Source organism: Condylura cristata, unplaced genomic scaffold (assembly GCF_000260355.1).
Source record: "Condylura cristata isolate star-nosed mole 26May11 unplaced genomic scaffold, ConCri1.0 scaffold00006, whole genome shotgun sequence".
Lineage (NCBI taxonomy): Eukaryota > Metazoa > Chordata > Mammalia > Eulipotyphla > Talpidae > Condylura > Condylura cristata.
In genome coordinates this window covers 53734205-53750666 of record NW_004567107.1, presented here as the reverse complement: position 1 = coordinate 53750666, position 16462 = coordinate 53734205, and the positions used below count along the sequence as shown (strand labels likewise).

At 42.0% G+C, this 16462-nt stretch overlaps 1 protein-coding gene across 2 annotated transcripts in view; it reads left to right on the top strand.

Annotated features, from left to right (window-relative positions):
• SLC24A2 (solute carrier family 24 (sodium/potassium/calcium exchanger), member 2) overlaps nt 1–16462 on the top strand; it is a 245873-nt gene that overhangs the window by 208151 nt on the left and 21260 nt on the right. For both annotated transcript variants that reach the window (XM_012721351.1, XM_012721350.1), the window contains one exon: nt 10925–11065. In XM_012721351.1, the coding sequence (XP_012576805.1) occupies nt 10925–11065 (141 nt within the window). The remainder of the gene's footprint in view (nt 1–10924; nt 11066–16462) is intronic.

Below are 16462 nucleotides of genomic sequence, written 5' to 3'. Positions count from 1 at the left end.
AATATTTACCAACTGCTGAAGATGCCTTCTGAATACATTTTAAAATGAAATAGATATAAATCAGATTCCAGGTTCTGTTTAAATTTCAATATTGATAACAAATTATATATTCATTTTAAATCTTGCTGTTAAGAATGCCACTTATGCTTTCGGAAGGAAATTGAAGAATGTATTTGTCAGACTCATCAGATACATTAAGAGCTATTAATAAAAGACTAAAAAATATTGACATTAATATTGTCATTCCTATGAGTGATTCTAATCCAATGATAATAAAACAGAATTGCTAGCTACTTCTTATAGTTCCCCAGTAACTTTTACATTGACAAATCTTTTATGATTTATAAGCCTTGGAAATGATACAAAAACCAATTTACAATAGCAATACAGAAAGAAATCCATCTTGTCTGTAGGTTGTACCTCAGAATTATTTGGACAAAAATGCAAAGTGAAGGAAAGCAATTGCATTTCACCAGACTCTGCAAGTGCCATTTTACATTTTAATGTAATGTTTCTTGACTTCCTAGAAAACTTAGGTTTAGACAGCTTCATCACTCACAGCAAAATATTTTGATACCTTGGTTTCAATTCAAAGTCATACAGAAGCAGATTAAGTTTTTTTCAGATTGCCCTTGCTAAGTGAGACCTGATCATACTGTGGTTAATATGCAAAATTCTTGATCCTAGAATTTTTTTTAATGTCTCCACCTAGATGTAAAACAAACCATATAATGACATTATGAAGGGAGTGAATTATTTCCTACAGCCAGGCAGGCAGGGGCGTATAATTTTCCAAGAAATCTTGTTGCTTAAATACGAGCTCTGTGGGTTCTGAAGGTGGCATAGCAAGGGAATACAGATGGTGATCTCTTCCAAAAAGAGATGCTTTTTGATTCGCCTTTTCTTAGATAGAAATAAGTACTAGAAACACAGAGAAGATAAGGGTAGAATGAAAAGAATACGGAATAAATGGTTGCAAAGATATTGAGAAACTAAAAGAACAAAAAGCAAGCTATTTTTCTGACTTAAGAATGAATGAAAAAAAGGGTAATTTAAAATAAATTACAGAAAGTGAATACAATGATATATTTCAAAACCAAAAAGAATCTCTTTAAACTTGAGATCCTTAGAAAGAATAAATACCTACAGAATCAGCACATTTGTCTGCTTGGGTTTCCATAACAAAATACCTTAGATGACTCATTTAAACAACAAAAAATTTATTTTCCTTGCAACCTGGAGACTAGGAAGTGCAACATCAAGGTTTTAGACAATTTACTTTCTCTAAGGACTTCCATACAGTTTCAAGCTGCACCTTTTCTGTGTCCTCAATTGGCCTTTCCTTGGTGTGCATACATGTTGGGGTACAAGGGGAGAGTAATCTCTGGTGTCTCCTATAAGACCACTAATTCTATCTAATCCTATGAGATTAGGGCCCCACTCTTGTGGCCTCATTTAACCTTAATTACTTTCTTTGAGGTCCCCATCTCTAAATACAGATAGCTTCCTCACGTGAATTTGGTAACAGACACAAACATTGTGCAGAACAGTCAGGAAGGTCTCAGTTCCCAGAGTAGAGTAACAGCTTTTCCAAATGAGGCTCCCTGGTTTTTCATCATCCATTCTAACATGTGTTTTCAAATGCTCCTGTTTTCATTCCCCTTTTAAAGAGAAGATGCAGGGCCTCCCTGGTGGTGCAAGGGGTTAAATCTCAGCACTGTCAAGCTACAGGCAGCCACTGCAGCACAAGTTCGATCCCCAGCCCTGGAGGTGACCCAAATGGTGCAGCAGACCTCTCCTGACCCTCCTGCTGCTCCCCTCAGCAGTGTGCTTTGTCAGTCTGCCCCACTGGGTCTCTGGTGGATCCACCCCCACGCCTTTGCCTACACCCCAGCTCTTGTATACATAAATAAATAAATCTTTTAAAATAATAAAAAGGAGAACCAAATGGCAAAGGAAGCCTTCTTTACCATTACAGCCCCTAGCTAGCCCATCCCACAGAACTCAGCTTCTCCCCCTTGCCAGGGAAGTCCCAAGCCACCATTTCTGGGTCCCCCAAATTTCATTTTCATTTCCCCTATGTCACTTGGAGATTTTTTTTCATTTTCATTTCCCCTATGTCACTTGGAGATTTTTGAGTTCAGGTCTTTGGTTCTGTGAGAGCAAAATAATCCTCACTGCAGGATCAGACATTTTTTATATGTCAGTCTTTTCTATATCACAGTTTCAAATATGATGTTCTGTGTCTGCAGCACACATGATAAGGGCCACTGATTCGCCATTTAAGAAAAAGTGCAGATGACATGAGAGCCACTTGCCATCCCTGACCCAGTTGGTGTTTATGGGTGGGGATATTGGATAAATTTCTATTGCTTAAGCCATTCAATCTAAGTTATTTTCTTATGGAAGCTCAAGTAGACTAATACACTGACCGTGAAGATGTTTGTTTTCTAAAGATCTCATTTTCCAAATAGAGATCTCTGTCCTGAAGCAGTGATATGACTTTAGCTTCAAAATGGAAGGCACTCCATGGAATACTCCTTGAAAGGTACCTTCTGCTTGCCAAATAGTTGTTGATATCAAAGCCTTTCACTGTATTAAAGTGTAACTGTGCACTTTGGGGTAATTTTACCTTTGAGTGTTCCAACTTTACTTTGTTTTTAGCTCTGCACAGAACACAGAATCAAGGTGTCACAATATTATGAATCTTGCCGTCTGCTTGGAAGCTTTGTTTCTTAGAGAAAGTCTTCTTGCAACCTACCTACTAGAATAAAATAGCATTTCTCCTTAAGACTGAAATTTTCCCTTTCAACTTATTTACAAAGGCCTTCTATGTATTCCTATTTCCTAAGAGAAAAGTAAATTCCATTGTTGACATCACTACACTCATTGAGTGCTCAATAAATGTTGTATGAATGAATAGATAGAGGAACAAAAATAATTACACATCAAATAATCAAATTATAGAATTTATTGCTGGAAGGAATATAATTCACTGAGTCAAACTTCCTTCTCCTGGATGCCTATGAAGAAATCAATGGCCTAAACGTTTACTGAGTGTTTACTGAATGCCAAATATTGTTCAATGTGCTTTTCATGGATTATCTCATTTAGTTTTGTAACAGCAATATATTTTTTTTAATAATAGTTTATTTTTACTTCCTTTTGTGCCTTTTTCCATCTCAATTGTAATCCCCATGGGCTTCCCATCACCAAATCACCCATGTGCCATAGTCCAGTGCACTCCCCTCCCCCCACCATTTTTTATCCCATTCCCCACTCCACCCCCTTAAAATATCTCTGGTATATAGTTGTTCATTTGTTATTATTTTCTCCCCTGGTCCTTTATACTCCTGCTGTGCATGAAAGCATCCAGTATTTTTCCTTTTCTTTCGGGCTTATTTCTCTAAGCATGATCTTTTCCAGCTCCACCCATGTGTAACAGCAATATTCTTACAAAGACATGTTCTAGAGCAGAGGTGGGTCTGTGTATCAATCCTCCCTCTGCTAGTCCCTTCCTTAGGAGAGACACCTCCAAGACATCTCTTCTCACTGGGAGCCTCCCACACACACTTTGAACAGGCACACACACCTTTTCACCAGTTCCCACGGAAACCTAGTTGGAAAAGTTAAATACGCTACCGCTGTCAAAGAGAGTCTTTTAATGTTTCAGTAATGAAAGAGGGTAGAGGTAGGTGGAAAAGCCTAGAGTTCATATTTAAGACAGTGCTCTTTTGTTGTGTGTGTTCTTCCCGCCAATCTCTACTGGTCTGTGAGCACTGGATGCTTAAATCTGGCCATAACCCTTCTCGTGTTTTGGTCTTGCTATGGTGGACTTCAGGAAAGTTTATTATTTAAAGGGCTTCATGTGTCTTCTACAATGCCCCCTAGATATTCACTTTAGAAATCACCAGAGCAGCACTGGCCACCATGAAAGGAATCAAGGGCAACATCAACCAATGAAATGCATGTAAAATCTCAAACCTTCATTTTTCTTATTAGCGTATTCGGTTGCTCCTCTTCCACATTAAGCCTGAGCTAAATTTCTGCACATTTTTCTTGGACAGAGATGTTAAAAAAAAAAAAACAAGTCTTTCTTCTTAAAGTCCTGAGACATTTGTTGATATCTTATCAGCACCTGCATTTCATTTTTAAATGTGTACCTGGTACCTTAGAGATAGAAGAGAGAAGAGGGCATCATAATGGCCCCTCCTAACCACACACCCCCACATCTGCCCTTCATTCACCCTTCAAAGTTACCCTGAATATTACACCAAATGTACCACAGGTCATATGAATTTATTTCCCACTGTTCTGGATTCTAAGAAGCAAGATTAAGTGTCTGGTGATATTCTACTCCCTGGCTCAGAAATGGCTTTTTTTTTTTCTTTTAATTTCGATTGGGTGTCCTTCTTGGGGTGAAAGGGGCAAGCTGGTTCTTCAGGGTCTTTTTATAAGGACACTTAGTCCAATCACAATGGCTTTGCTGCAATGACTTAACCACCTCCCAAAGGCCCTGAAGTCTGAAACCATCACTTTAGGGGCTAGGAGTTCAACATCAGAACATTTTGGAAAGACACAATCATTCTATCTTTGCAGACTTTTCCTTGCAGAAAAGGAAAAGAATGCAGCTAAGACTCAGAGTTTCTGATCAACTTTTTCAATAAATATAGGTCCTCCAGACCACTGTAAACTAGGCTCAAGAAAATCAAGCACAAGTACATCAATTCAGTGCTTCTTGTTTGCTCTAAGTAGTACTTTTATTTAAATAGGTGGAGTTATTAAGACCAAAACTGGGAAGAGTAGTGGAACTGGACAGAAAGGATATTCATCCCTATTGCTTAGGAGTGAGGAAGGGAGGCAGTGGTAAGTGGGGGAGAAGCCTTGAGCTGAAAGTGAGGAGTCACACAAGCCCCGCCTGGCATAGTTCTTCTCCTTCAGCTTAGCCCTTCATCTAGGGGTCATCAGATAATGGGAGTGGTCTCAGTGAACTCAACTGCCACCCCAGGCCTGAGATTGTAGGACTCATTGTAAAGCCTAAACCTCCTTTCTAAACCATTGCAAAGGTCAAGGTTGCAGTTTGCTTTTCCTGGTTTATGTGACCCTTAACCAGAGATGTCAAGTCCTGTCCAGGAATAATGAAGCTCTGCCTCACCATGACATGATTTTGAACGACTTCTGAGTGCCAGGCTCAAAGACAGTGAGGTGCATTGTGATCAGGTGCCTGCCAAATTTTTGGTTGTACCACACCCATTGATTTGCTTGGGGTCCACAGCTACTAGCCACAGGAGAGCTTTGTGGCCAAAGGGATGGACACTGGTCTGTGTCCCTCCGGTCTGTGTCAGGGACTCTGCACCCTACAGTTTTCTGAGGGTCACTCTCCCCAGTCATTAGATGACCACCTCCCACATCGTCTAGATATTTTATGCGTTCTACTAGTGCCTTAAAAGAAAACTTAATATTGAGTGTTAGTCAGTATTCTTGATATGCCTGCCTCATTTCTTAGGCTCACAGTGTGGATCTCATCCTTTCTGGGCCCTGGTGATGAATCCTCACACGTGTCACGTAAGCTTTACCCCATTTGGTCATGCAGGTTGGCATCTATGTAGCTAAATAATGCAGTTGGACACTGATTTTTCTTCTACCGATTGAAATTATAAAGATAGCAGCAACAACAAATTTGTTAAAAGATTGTTCTCTTTAAGTGAAAAAAATCACTTAATCTTTTCACCTTCGCTACATGACCATGACCCAGTGTTTCAGAATAAATGAACCATATTTTTACATAAGTTATTTAAGTACTGGCATTTTATTTTATCTAACATCATGCCACCTGAAGGGCTCCCAATGAGAAGAGGTGTCATTCCTGAGTGACCCTTTGTCGGGGATAGAGAACTTCACTTCTGGCCTTAATCAAACATCCAGAACTGAGATCCAGGAAGCTCCAGGAGATCCTCTAAGATTGCCCTTGGCAAACAGGAAATGAGATGTATTGCCAGTCAATGAAATGAACTTGAACTTGAAGATGTCCTATTTTCAACTGCCTCCCCATTTTTTGTTTTAATTCTCTGTTGATAGCAGAGACTGCATTCCTGTGTGCTCACCTTCACACTGAAATCTTGCACAGTGCCCTTCACAGACAAGAATAAGAAATTGAGTTGCTTCCAAGAAATATTCTTCTGGCAGTACAGGCCACCTCTGACCTGGTAAATCCAGATGAGGCCCCCACAGTGGAGACCTGATGCAGCTTCTGGCAAAAACCATCCACATCAAGTGCAAGTGGAAACTGTGTAAGATTCACATGCAGAGAGACTGAATAGGTCCTGGTGATACTTGGTCACAATTGGACATGTTGCTAGTACTTCCCTGTTCACTAGATGAATAAAAATAAGTTATTCCAGAGGCCTCTGGAGGTGCCAGCTGGCCCCTGGAACTGTTCTATCTGTAAGTGTTCTGCTGGCCAAACCTAAAGGTTTCCAACTTCAGTGGTAGTAAATGAATCCTAGAAGGTGGTTGTTCATTTATCACAAGTTGCCACTTAGCATAACATGTCTCTTCACTGTTATCCCCAAAATAATTCTGTTAAAACCAGTGAGGTATTCTACTTTTTAGGTCTGCCCCATCTTATTCACAAAGACCCGAGGCTACTTGCAAAAATAACGTAGTGGTAGAGGATAAAATGAATGGCTTTGAGAAAATCAGCCAAGTGTGGAAAGGAGAGAAAAGGAGTAAGGCTAGAGGGTGAGCATAAATTGCACTGCTGTGATGTCTTAAACAAGAGAAACTTGTTTTCTTATCACCCTAGAGGCTGGAAGTCCAAGATCAAGTTTTCAACTGAATTTTTTCCTCTGAAATTTTTCTCCTCAGGTTGCAGAAGACTGCCGTCCCACCATGTCCTTATACAGCCTTACCTGTGTACACACATCCCTGATGTTTGTTCTCATGTGTCCTAATCTCTTCTTTATAAAAAAAAATTTTTTTTTTATTTATGCATACAAGAGCTGGGATGCAGGCCAGAGGTGCCTCTGGAGAGGATTCACCAGAACAGAGTGGGGAGCAGAAGAGGCAGATTTACTGAAGTACACTGCTGAGGGGAGCAGTGGTCAAGACAGGAGGGGTCTGCTGCGCTATGTTGGTCAGCTCCCTGGTCGGGGATTGAACTCATGCTGAAATGGCTGCAGATTGCTTCATAGTGCTGTGGTATAACTCAAAGCGCCACCAGGGTGGCCCCTAATCTCTTCTTCTAAGGACACCAGTCAGATTGGATTAGAAGCCTCTCTGATAGTCTCGTTTTAATTTAACCTCTTCTTGAAGGACCGTGTCTCCAAATACAGCCACATTTTGAGGCATCTGGAATTAGACATTATTTTACCCTGAATAAGATACAGGGAACAATTAGATGGCAGAATAAGATACTAGGGAACAATTAGATGGTCTTGTCATGTTCTGCCAGCATCCCTATAACTGCATAATTAACAAGTTCTCTGGATCCCATTTTTCAGGCTCCTCATTTAAACCCAAGTTTTCTTGAAATTAGTAGTCCTAAAACTTAACACATTGCTTTATACCTAAAGATGCTCAGTGACCACGAGCGGATGAAAGTTTCACTGCCCAAGGACTCGCAGCTAGAGCAGAAGCTGGAGGCACACATCCCAGATTCTGTACTGTCTCTTCCACCCACCACGATGCTCTGGGGCCTTTGAGGTCTGACTGCCAACATATCCTTTTGTTTTAATCTCTGGTTTTCCATATCAGTCACTACAAAGCCATAAAGCCAGCATTGCTAGCCCTTGGTTTTGCACAATTTCAGGGCCTCTGCGGAGACCCAGCAGGTATCAAACTATTTTAAACTCTTATGTCAAAAATCACTTTGATTTTTTTTTTCTGGATCATTTGGTATTATTTTGTTTTCCACAGACATTCCTCAGAAGTTTTAGGAGCTGAGGTGGGTTTGTTTTAAGGTCAGCGCCTGGACGCCACGACTCCAGGACAAGTTGTAATATCATTGCCCAACCTCAAGGCCTCCCCCCAGGTCTGAGACGAATAAACATGCCAGCAGTGCCAGCTCAGGCAAAGACAAAATGGGCCCCAGACTTAGAAGAGTGGGGTTTTTTTTCCACTTTTCTGACCAGCCTGCAAGCTGTTGCTCATTGAATCAGAATGAGATTGCACTTGGCAAGAAGACAAAGAGAATTTCCCCTAAAATATGCTGAGAGCTTTGCCTCCAGTCCGGACCACTTGAATCCATCCCAGGGCCCTGGGCACCTGTACGTCTGTAGCGGGACTCAGCTCCTGAGATGCCATCGGATCCCCAAGGAGAGCAGTTTCACCACTGGAGACACAGTCTCTTCTCCTAGCAACAGTCACCTCAAATGCAGCTTTTGGAAGCTGTACAATATAGCTAATTGTTTGCATTGGACAGTAGTGTGTTTAGAGCTTATATATCTAAACAGACAATTATTTTCTGCTATTTGCTGGTGGCCCTGCCTGCCGGGTGACTTTGGCAGATGGAGAAAGGAGCTAATCCGTAGGTTATAAGCAGAAGGGTTATTGATGAAATGTCACCATCTGTTGGTGTCATTAAAATGATATGAGTCATAAAGAGTTGCTTTTGTTTTTTCTCAGAAAAAGGTTAGCTTCGAGTTTAGAAAGAAGTTGTTAGATTGCAGATGGCAGTGGGGGACCAGACTGGGAGGGCATGTTGAGCCTGGAGGTGGGAGGAGCCTGCACAAACACATCACATCCGCTTTATGGATCTTCAGGAAAGTGCTGGAATCCTCTGGCTGAATAAAGTCACCTCGGTGCTAAGGACGGGGGACTTATTAGGAACATACACACCATTAGCTGTATTGTACCGCTTCCAATGTTCAACTCTCCCATCACCTCCCTTTTCTGAGGCTTCTACCAGGTAGGGAGGAGAAATTCCTTTACTTGGGTTAAACAAGAAGGATCCTGTCTGGGAGGGAACAGCTCAAATGCCTCTGTCTCCTTAGTCCTCACCAAGCCCATTACATAGATAGATTTCCACGAAGCCAGTGACTTCCCTGCCCTGTTACATCTCCCTGCAGAAGGCAGAGGTGGCTGGGGGAGGACCCGGGTTTCATCAGGGTGGGAACCCGGGGGATGAACTGAAGAAAGCAGTGGGTGGGCCCATGTGCACTGAGGAAATGTCTGCTGTTTTTGTTGACTTTCTGTATTAAATTTCTGTTTTCGATTTCATTGATTTTCTGCTCTAATTTTTATTATTTCTTTTCCCCAGCTTACTTTAAATTTAATTTGCTCTTCCTTTTCTAGTTTCCTAAGGTAGAAATGTAGATTATTGATTTTAGATCTTTTTTCTTTCCCACAAACTGCACAGCAAAGAGACGGAGGTCGTGAGAAGTGTATTTAATGAGGATCCAGACGACCAAAATAAACTACGCCAACTTCCTAATTCAGCCTTATTACCTAATCCTCTTAATTCCCTCATATTTTCTGTTTATAAACTCTTTTATTCATTGCCAAGAATATACATCCAAAGAGAAAGAACCTGTTATTACCAACCTTTTTCAGAATGGCTTAAGCTTCCTTTATTTTTACTGTTATTATTTCTCAATAATAATTTTTAATTTTAATCCCCTGGGGGAACATGTGGGTGTTTGTGTAAACCACTACACATCCTTCTGGCAGTATTAGGGCCTAAATGATAAATAAGCACAGCACTGCTCTGAGACGTGCCTCACGCCCAGTTGTGCCTCTACTGGTGTTCTTTGCCCCCACACCGCCTGACCCGAGTCTGCCCACCAGCACCTCCTTACAAGCGGGGTGCTGGAGGGAGTTAGGGCAGCTGCCTGAAATAGTGTACATTGCTGGAAGCCAGAGCTACTACGCAGGGAAGGCGCTTTATGAAGCCAGTGTGGGTTATTTATAATGGTCTCAAAAGGAAGCTTCTGTGGAAAAGTTCCTGTTGGTATTTTTAGATCTGATGCCTGGTCCTGCTGCTGCACTTTCGTTTTTAAACAAGCAGGGAAGGGAGTGATTGATGCTGTCTGCAGTGTTGCTTTGGAGGCTTGGAGGGCCCATCTGACAGGCTAATGGTCATCCTGCCAGGCCCAGATCTGCCTTTTGTCTCTTCTCACTCCAGGACTTCAGAAGCTGCTGACTTTGGTGGGTAGTGAATAAAGTGCTGGCCTATTGCTGCCAGGTCAAACTCTGATGTGTTCCCCCAGGCTCTGTGACCCTGTGCTGTGGGCACCCTGGAGTTCAGTGTCCTGCTCTACTTTTGGCCCGTTTCCCTGAGAAGAGGGCATATGTGTGCATAATAAGCCTTTGGCTGGAAGTAAAATACGTTAGCATGTAATCAGGTGATTAAGCAGGTTTAAAAAGTCCCAACCACACAATAATCCATGGGCATCACTCTTCCAGGACTGGTGGAAAGGAATCAAGTATGGTTACTGAATTGTTCCTGTGGCTACTTTATTTGCCCACTCAAAATCAGTAATGTTAAAAAAAAAACAAAACTTTCTTTAATGAAAAATTTCTCCCAACAATTCTGAATCCTGTGGTTTTGTCCTCAAGGGGAAGGGATGGAGAGGAGGTGAGTGTTGGCAACTTTCACTCGGCAGATATGGGTGGTTACCTATACAAGTTCATGAACCCCAGCTATAGTCCTGTCTACATGGATGATAGCTTGCTTACGTGAGAAACTGTAGTATTTGGAGAGGAAAAAAAAAAGTGGTTCAATTCTGTTCCTGGGATTCAGACTGTGACAGGAGGGGTTCTCGAACAAACTTGTAAAGTACACCTGAAGGATGTAAAAAACCCATGCATGAGGACCCGAGAACACTCCTGCTGAGACCTGGAGCTTCCCTCCCCGGCTCTGTGGCCTGTGGACAGTGTCTGCTTCCTTGCTTGTTTATTTTCTCTCTTGCTCTTTCTACAATAGACCACAGAGGCAGGGGAAGAGGAAGAGGACCAACCTCTGAGCCTGGCCTGGCCTTCCAACACCCGCAAGCAAATCACATTCCTGATTGTGCTCCCCATAGTGTTCCCTCTCTGGGTCACCTTACCCGATGTCCGCAAACCTGTGAGTGAAGCATTTTTTAAATGGGTTCCTTATAAAACGTACAGTACAGTGGACCCTTAATGAGCCTGGTTGGAACTGAGTGAGTCCACATCTGTGCCGAATTGCTTGTAAGCAGGTGAAAAGACCTTATGGAATCGTTCAGTGCAGCACTGTTCTTAATAAGATGTTTCCCTTGCTAGCTTATGTTATCGTAACAATACAGCATATAATATATAAACCATGCAAATTATTGTAAATTGACTGCATATGTAATCAATGAGGTCAATGGCAGACTATTTTTAGCCAAGTTCAGGAAAGGTGACAGTTACACATGAATTTTTGTCTGTGTGTAGAAGGTAAATGAATGTTCCAATCTCCTCTGTATTCAAGGGTTCGCTGTATTGAACTGTACACAGTTTGTCTTCTATTTGTCTTAAAAAAAAAAAGAATGGCACACAGAGGGCTGGAGTTTCTCTGGTCCGATATGTAATATGTAATAGTGATTGTTCTGGCTATCAACCTGGGGAACAAACTACCTTGAAATCTTAGTAGTGTGAAACAGTAAGCATTTTACCATGCTCACAGGTCATGTGGATGAGAAATTTGATTGTCTACACTTTGCTTGCCAATGTCTAGGTCCTCCCTTGGGGAAACATGACTGAAGTCACTGAAATGAGTGGGAACACAATCATCTGGAGGCTTCTTTTCTCTTTTTGATTAATTTATTTACTTTCTTGCATCATTGTTCATTTTTGTATGATATGTTATTTCTCCCCCCAGGTGTAGGCCCTTAGTTCTCCCTCCACCATAGCACCCATGACCGTCACCATAGTCCCTTTGACAGGTAGAATATAGAGAAATGGATCAAGGGTCAAGAGAAAGGCAAAACTTGCAAGCTGACCATAGATCTGAGGCATCCAGCAACAGAGGGTGAGGGAGAGGGGGGTCAATCAAAGGAGGGGAGAGCTCATCTAGGGGCTCCTTCATTGATGTTTCCAGGATGTGGCAGAGATAATACAAAGCTGGGTTCAGCTGGGATTCTCTACTGATGATCCTTACAGTGACCTTCAACATGAGTTGGGCTTCCTCTTGGCATGGGGGCCTGGGAAGAGTCATGTCTTATGAGGCCAGGACTTCAGTGACACAAGACAGAGCTGCATTTGATGACCTGGACTCCAAAGTCACAGGCAGTCACCTCCACTACAAAAGCAATCATATGTTTGTCTTGAGTAAGGGGAGGAAGCAAAAGTTTCCTGAAAATATATCAGTGTCACCTAGCATAGGATACTCTTGATGGGAGGAATGTCTATGAATTTGCAAACATGTTCAAAATTTTCACTGTAGTTTTTCCAGAAAGAGAACCAAAGGTCTGAGGTAAGAGGGAGACTCACATTTTATTGAATATTTGAATATATGGATTATTCCTTTAATTCAAGAATAATTTAAAGAAATACATTCATGTAGTATTAATGTCTACATTAATACCTCCTGTGATATTATTAATAATTGTAATTATTATACCTCCTGTAGTATTAATAATCAATATTATCTACCTTTGTCATATATTGGGTGCTATGAACACATTATCATTTATGATCAATAAGGTATAACCTGAATGTAGATTATAGCAAAAAATGTCCCTCCCAGTGTTCTTAAACTAGGTTCCTGGGCCATTGCCCCAGGGTGCAAGAAAACTACTTTTTTATAACCCAGTACACACCTCCTCATGCAACAAAGTGTGCCTAATATGTATCAGACTTCCCTAGGTAATTTTAATAAGGCAGACTATGGAATCTCAGGAACCATCTCAGGGAGGGATATACCTTCCTGAGCTGGACATAGGGCAATATACACGTATGGATATGTATAACCAGCATGTGTGAAAAAGAAACCGAGGCACAGACAAGTTAACTTACTCACGCCTGCTCACTTGCTGGGGCCTAGAGCTGAATTCACACCCAGGACTGAGACCCCATAGGTTTGGCAGCATCTCCTGTTTTTTGGAGCCAGAAGGTAGAAATCTGAAAACACCCTGTCTAAAAGCCTTTGAAATCCAATACTGTAGTAAGATCCTGCATAATTTAGGAGAAGTCTTCAAGAGCTCCTGATGATCACATTTTCTGCACTTGAAAAAGATAAAGGCAACATTCTGCCCCTTTAGCTTGACCTATCAACAACCTAGCTTGGTGGCGAGCCACGTCATGTCAAGTGCCGTCAGGAAACGATCCTCGCAGAACAAAACTGACTTGAGACTTTTCCTAGTAAAAGCTGCATATAGCAGGTGTGGCTCATGTAGAGCAATATTTAGATTCCTTCATTCAAGATGCAAATGTAGAGCATCTGCTTTCCGCAAAGGCCTGCCTTCCTGAAACTTCAGCCAAAGAGCTGGAATGTGTTCAGTTTTCCTCTTGGCTCACATCACATTGACATTTCTGAGGCACAAGTGCTTGAAGGCACCACCTCCCCTTTCCTCTCTCTCTCCCTTTGCTTCCCCTTCCCTTCCTCACCCCATTGTTCTTTTGTTTAGCTCAGTGCTTCAGCTCTCTGGGAAGGGGGGGGGACAGGGGCTGGGGCAGCGAGGGGAGAAGCAAACTCCTGGAGACCAACTTGCTTTCTACATCTGTGGCCCAAACTGGAGGGAACCAACTGATAAGAAGGTGTCACAAGACCACTGAGACCATCAGGAAAATGGGCAAGTGTTGGAGGAAGTGCCAGTGACTCCTGTGCCCTCTGCTTGGGTGGGACTCACGAGACAGGCCGGCCCTGGGCTTGTCCTCTCTGTGGTCAGTGCTGACAAGTCAAAGAAGCTGTCAGAGAAGATGGAAGTTCCCAACCAGCAACTCCTGGACTACAAACAGGGCTCCACTATGGGAGTAGTTCCCTGGGCCACAGCAACTTCTTAGGCTGCTGCTGAACCCTCCTGTGTGGCATAAGGCCTGGGACACCTCTAGATTCCCTGCCACCCATGCCGTCCAGTGATGAAGGGCAGTACAATGAAATAAACATCGAGAAGGCGTTGCAATTTCAAGTGACCATAAATCTCAGTCAGCCCAGGATTATTATTGGTGCATTTTATAGTCAACGTTGCATATATGAAGCGGCAGATGAAAGCAAACATCAACTGATGCAAAAGCCAGAAAGTGGTTCCTTGATGGTGCTTAACACAGAAGAGTTTCTTTAGGTTTGTTTCGACCTGGTGTCAGGTATCTCTGGCTGTGTAATATACCGCTTCAAAATTTAGTGGCTGACAACAACACCACATTTTTTTTAAGCCCATAGTTCTATGAATTGGCCCTCGGGCTGGGCTCAGCTGGACAGTTCTGTACTTAGAAGGCTGGGGGCTGGCTGGCGTCGGGCTTTTAGAGCTGGAACTGCTCATCTCTGCTTCGCATGCCTCTTATCCCGACATAGACTAGCCTGAGCTTATTCACATGATGGCCAGGTTCCAAGAACAGCAAAAATGAAAGCCGCAAAGCCCTCTGGAGAGCTGGCTAAGAGTCTGCCCGTGACATTTCCGCTGCATTCTCTTGGTCAAAGCAAGTCACACCACCGGCCTGGGTTCTCAGGGTAGGGGAGAATTCTGATGGGAGGAAATGCAAAATGATGTGGCCATTTCTGCAGTCTAGCACAGTCTTCATGCACTGTCACATTGAAAAAATATGCAGAGGACAGAAAGAGTAGAAAATTATTACATAATTAATATTTGCTTCTGCTTGGGGCAACTCTGCCTCCTCAGTAGTTTTTGAATGCCCATGGGGATGAACATCTGAAACCTTGACAATAGTTGCAAGAAAAACATCACTTTTTTAAAATGTATGCATGTAGTTTCAGAGTAAATAATACTCTCACTTGCTATTTTCACTTCATTTATATGCAAATTGTATGACAGTGTTTGCTGGATTATGTATATGTCCAACTCAGATAATTAACATGAGCTTCACTTTTATAGTTTTCTTTAATGAATGGCTTTGTTTTAGAAGTAAAACAGCCAAGTCAGAAACCTTAACAAGAATGTCTTTGCTAAAAATTGAAAATAATAAGGAAATAAAGGCCCAAAAATTTATAATCTCTGTGGCCAAGGATGTATCTAATGAAATAGCACAACAGGTCACATTCCAGCTAAGAAAATACCTAAGAACCTTGCTACATTTTGCAGTTTATGTTAATAAATAAATCAAGTTAATAAATCAATTGTGTTTGTGTGCCAAGCACCGTTTTCAAAGAACAAAGTGACTGAGACCAGAAAGGTTTAGTAACTCGTCCAAGCACACCAGCTAGCAAAGAGCAAAATCAAGACTCTCATCTACATCCCCATAGCCATTTCCACCTCCCTGAGCCTGAGTGCCCTCTTCTCTTAAAAATCAAAATATGCATAGGACCATGTAATAGTCACTGCTGTTACTACCTAGCACTTGGCAAGATGCTTTATGCACATGAAAGCTCAAGTCAACTTGATGTTGTTATTTTCCCCATTTTACAAATGAAGAATCCAAGACTCGGCAAGATTAAACCATTTGGTTCAGGACACATCATTAGTAATTGGTGAAAGGGGATTGCAAGTCCCATTCCTGAGACCGCCCTTCTGGTTGGATTGTTTGAAGGACTTCTGTTAATATGCATGCCTCAGAGTATTGCACAGAGTAGATGCCAGTGAATATTGGTTGAATTTAGGTCACTAAGGATGTGGTCCATTTGAACAATCTGCTAATGTCCGGGAACTTTTTTCAGGCCAAGAAAATAGCATTTTGATGTACTGAAAACTTCTAATGAGAACATTAGCTGGCAATTATACAAGTAAGCCATTACATTTTGAGCAAAATGGCGGGCACATTGACACAATTTGCTTCTTGCTAATTAGTATGAGGCCCATCCCAGCAGATCTCAGGAGGAGCCACCATTACTGCCCATAAATTGACATGTCAGACCTTGGCTCCGGGGCTATTTTCATCCTTCCACTGCAACTGGTAACTAAGTAATTGCACACTTGCTACTGAGCAGTGATGTCTGGAATGAGACAATCATCCAAAGTAGGGGAATAGTCCAGAATAAAGGAAAAAAAGAAGGAATTACCTGGAAGATTGAAAATGGTAGGTAATTTGATAGTTGGGAAACACTTAACGGAACTGCTTGTGCATGAACGCTTGATTTTTCCAAAGCAGAAACAATATGGGAGACAGAGTAAGGCAGATGGCCCTGCAGCTGGCCTGCTAGTCTACCCTTCCCTGGTCCTCTGTATATTTTCTGACATTCCAAGCAAACCTTTGTATTATCATAATCATCGTTATGTCCACAGTCATTTATATTTTATGTGCCCTCTTTCTCCTTAGGGAAGAGTCAGTATAATGTAGATGTTAGAGACACATGCTGTAGAATCAGGCAGAGCTAGGTTTGAAGTTCAAGATCTGGGTACACTAGAAC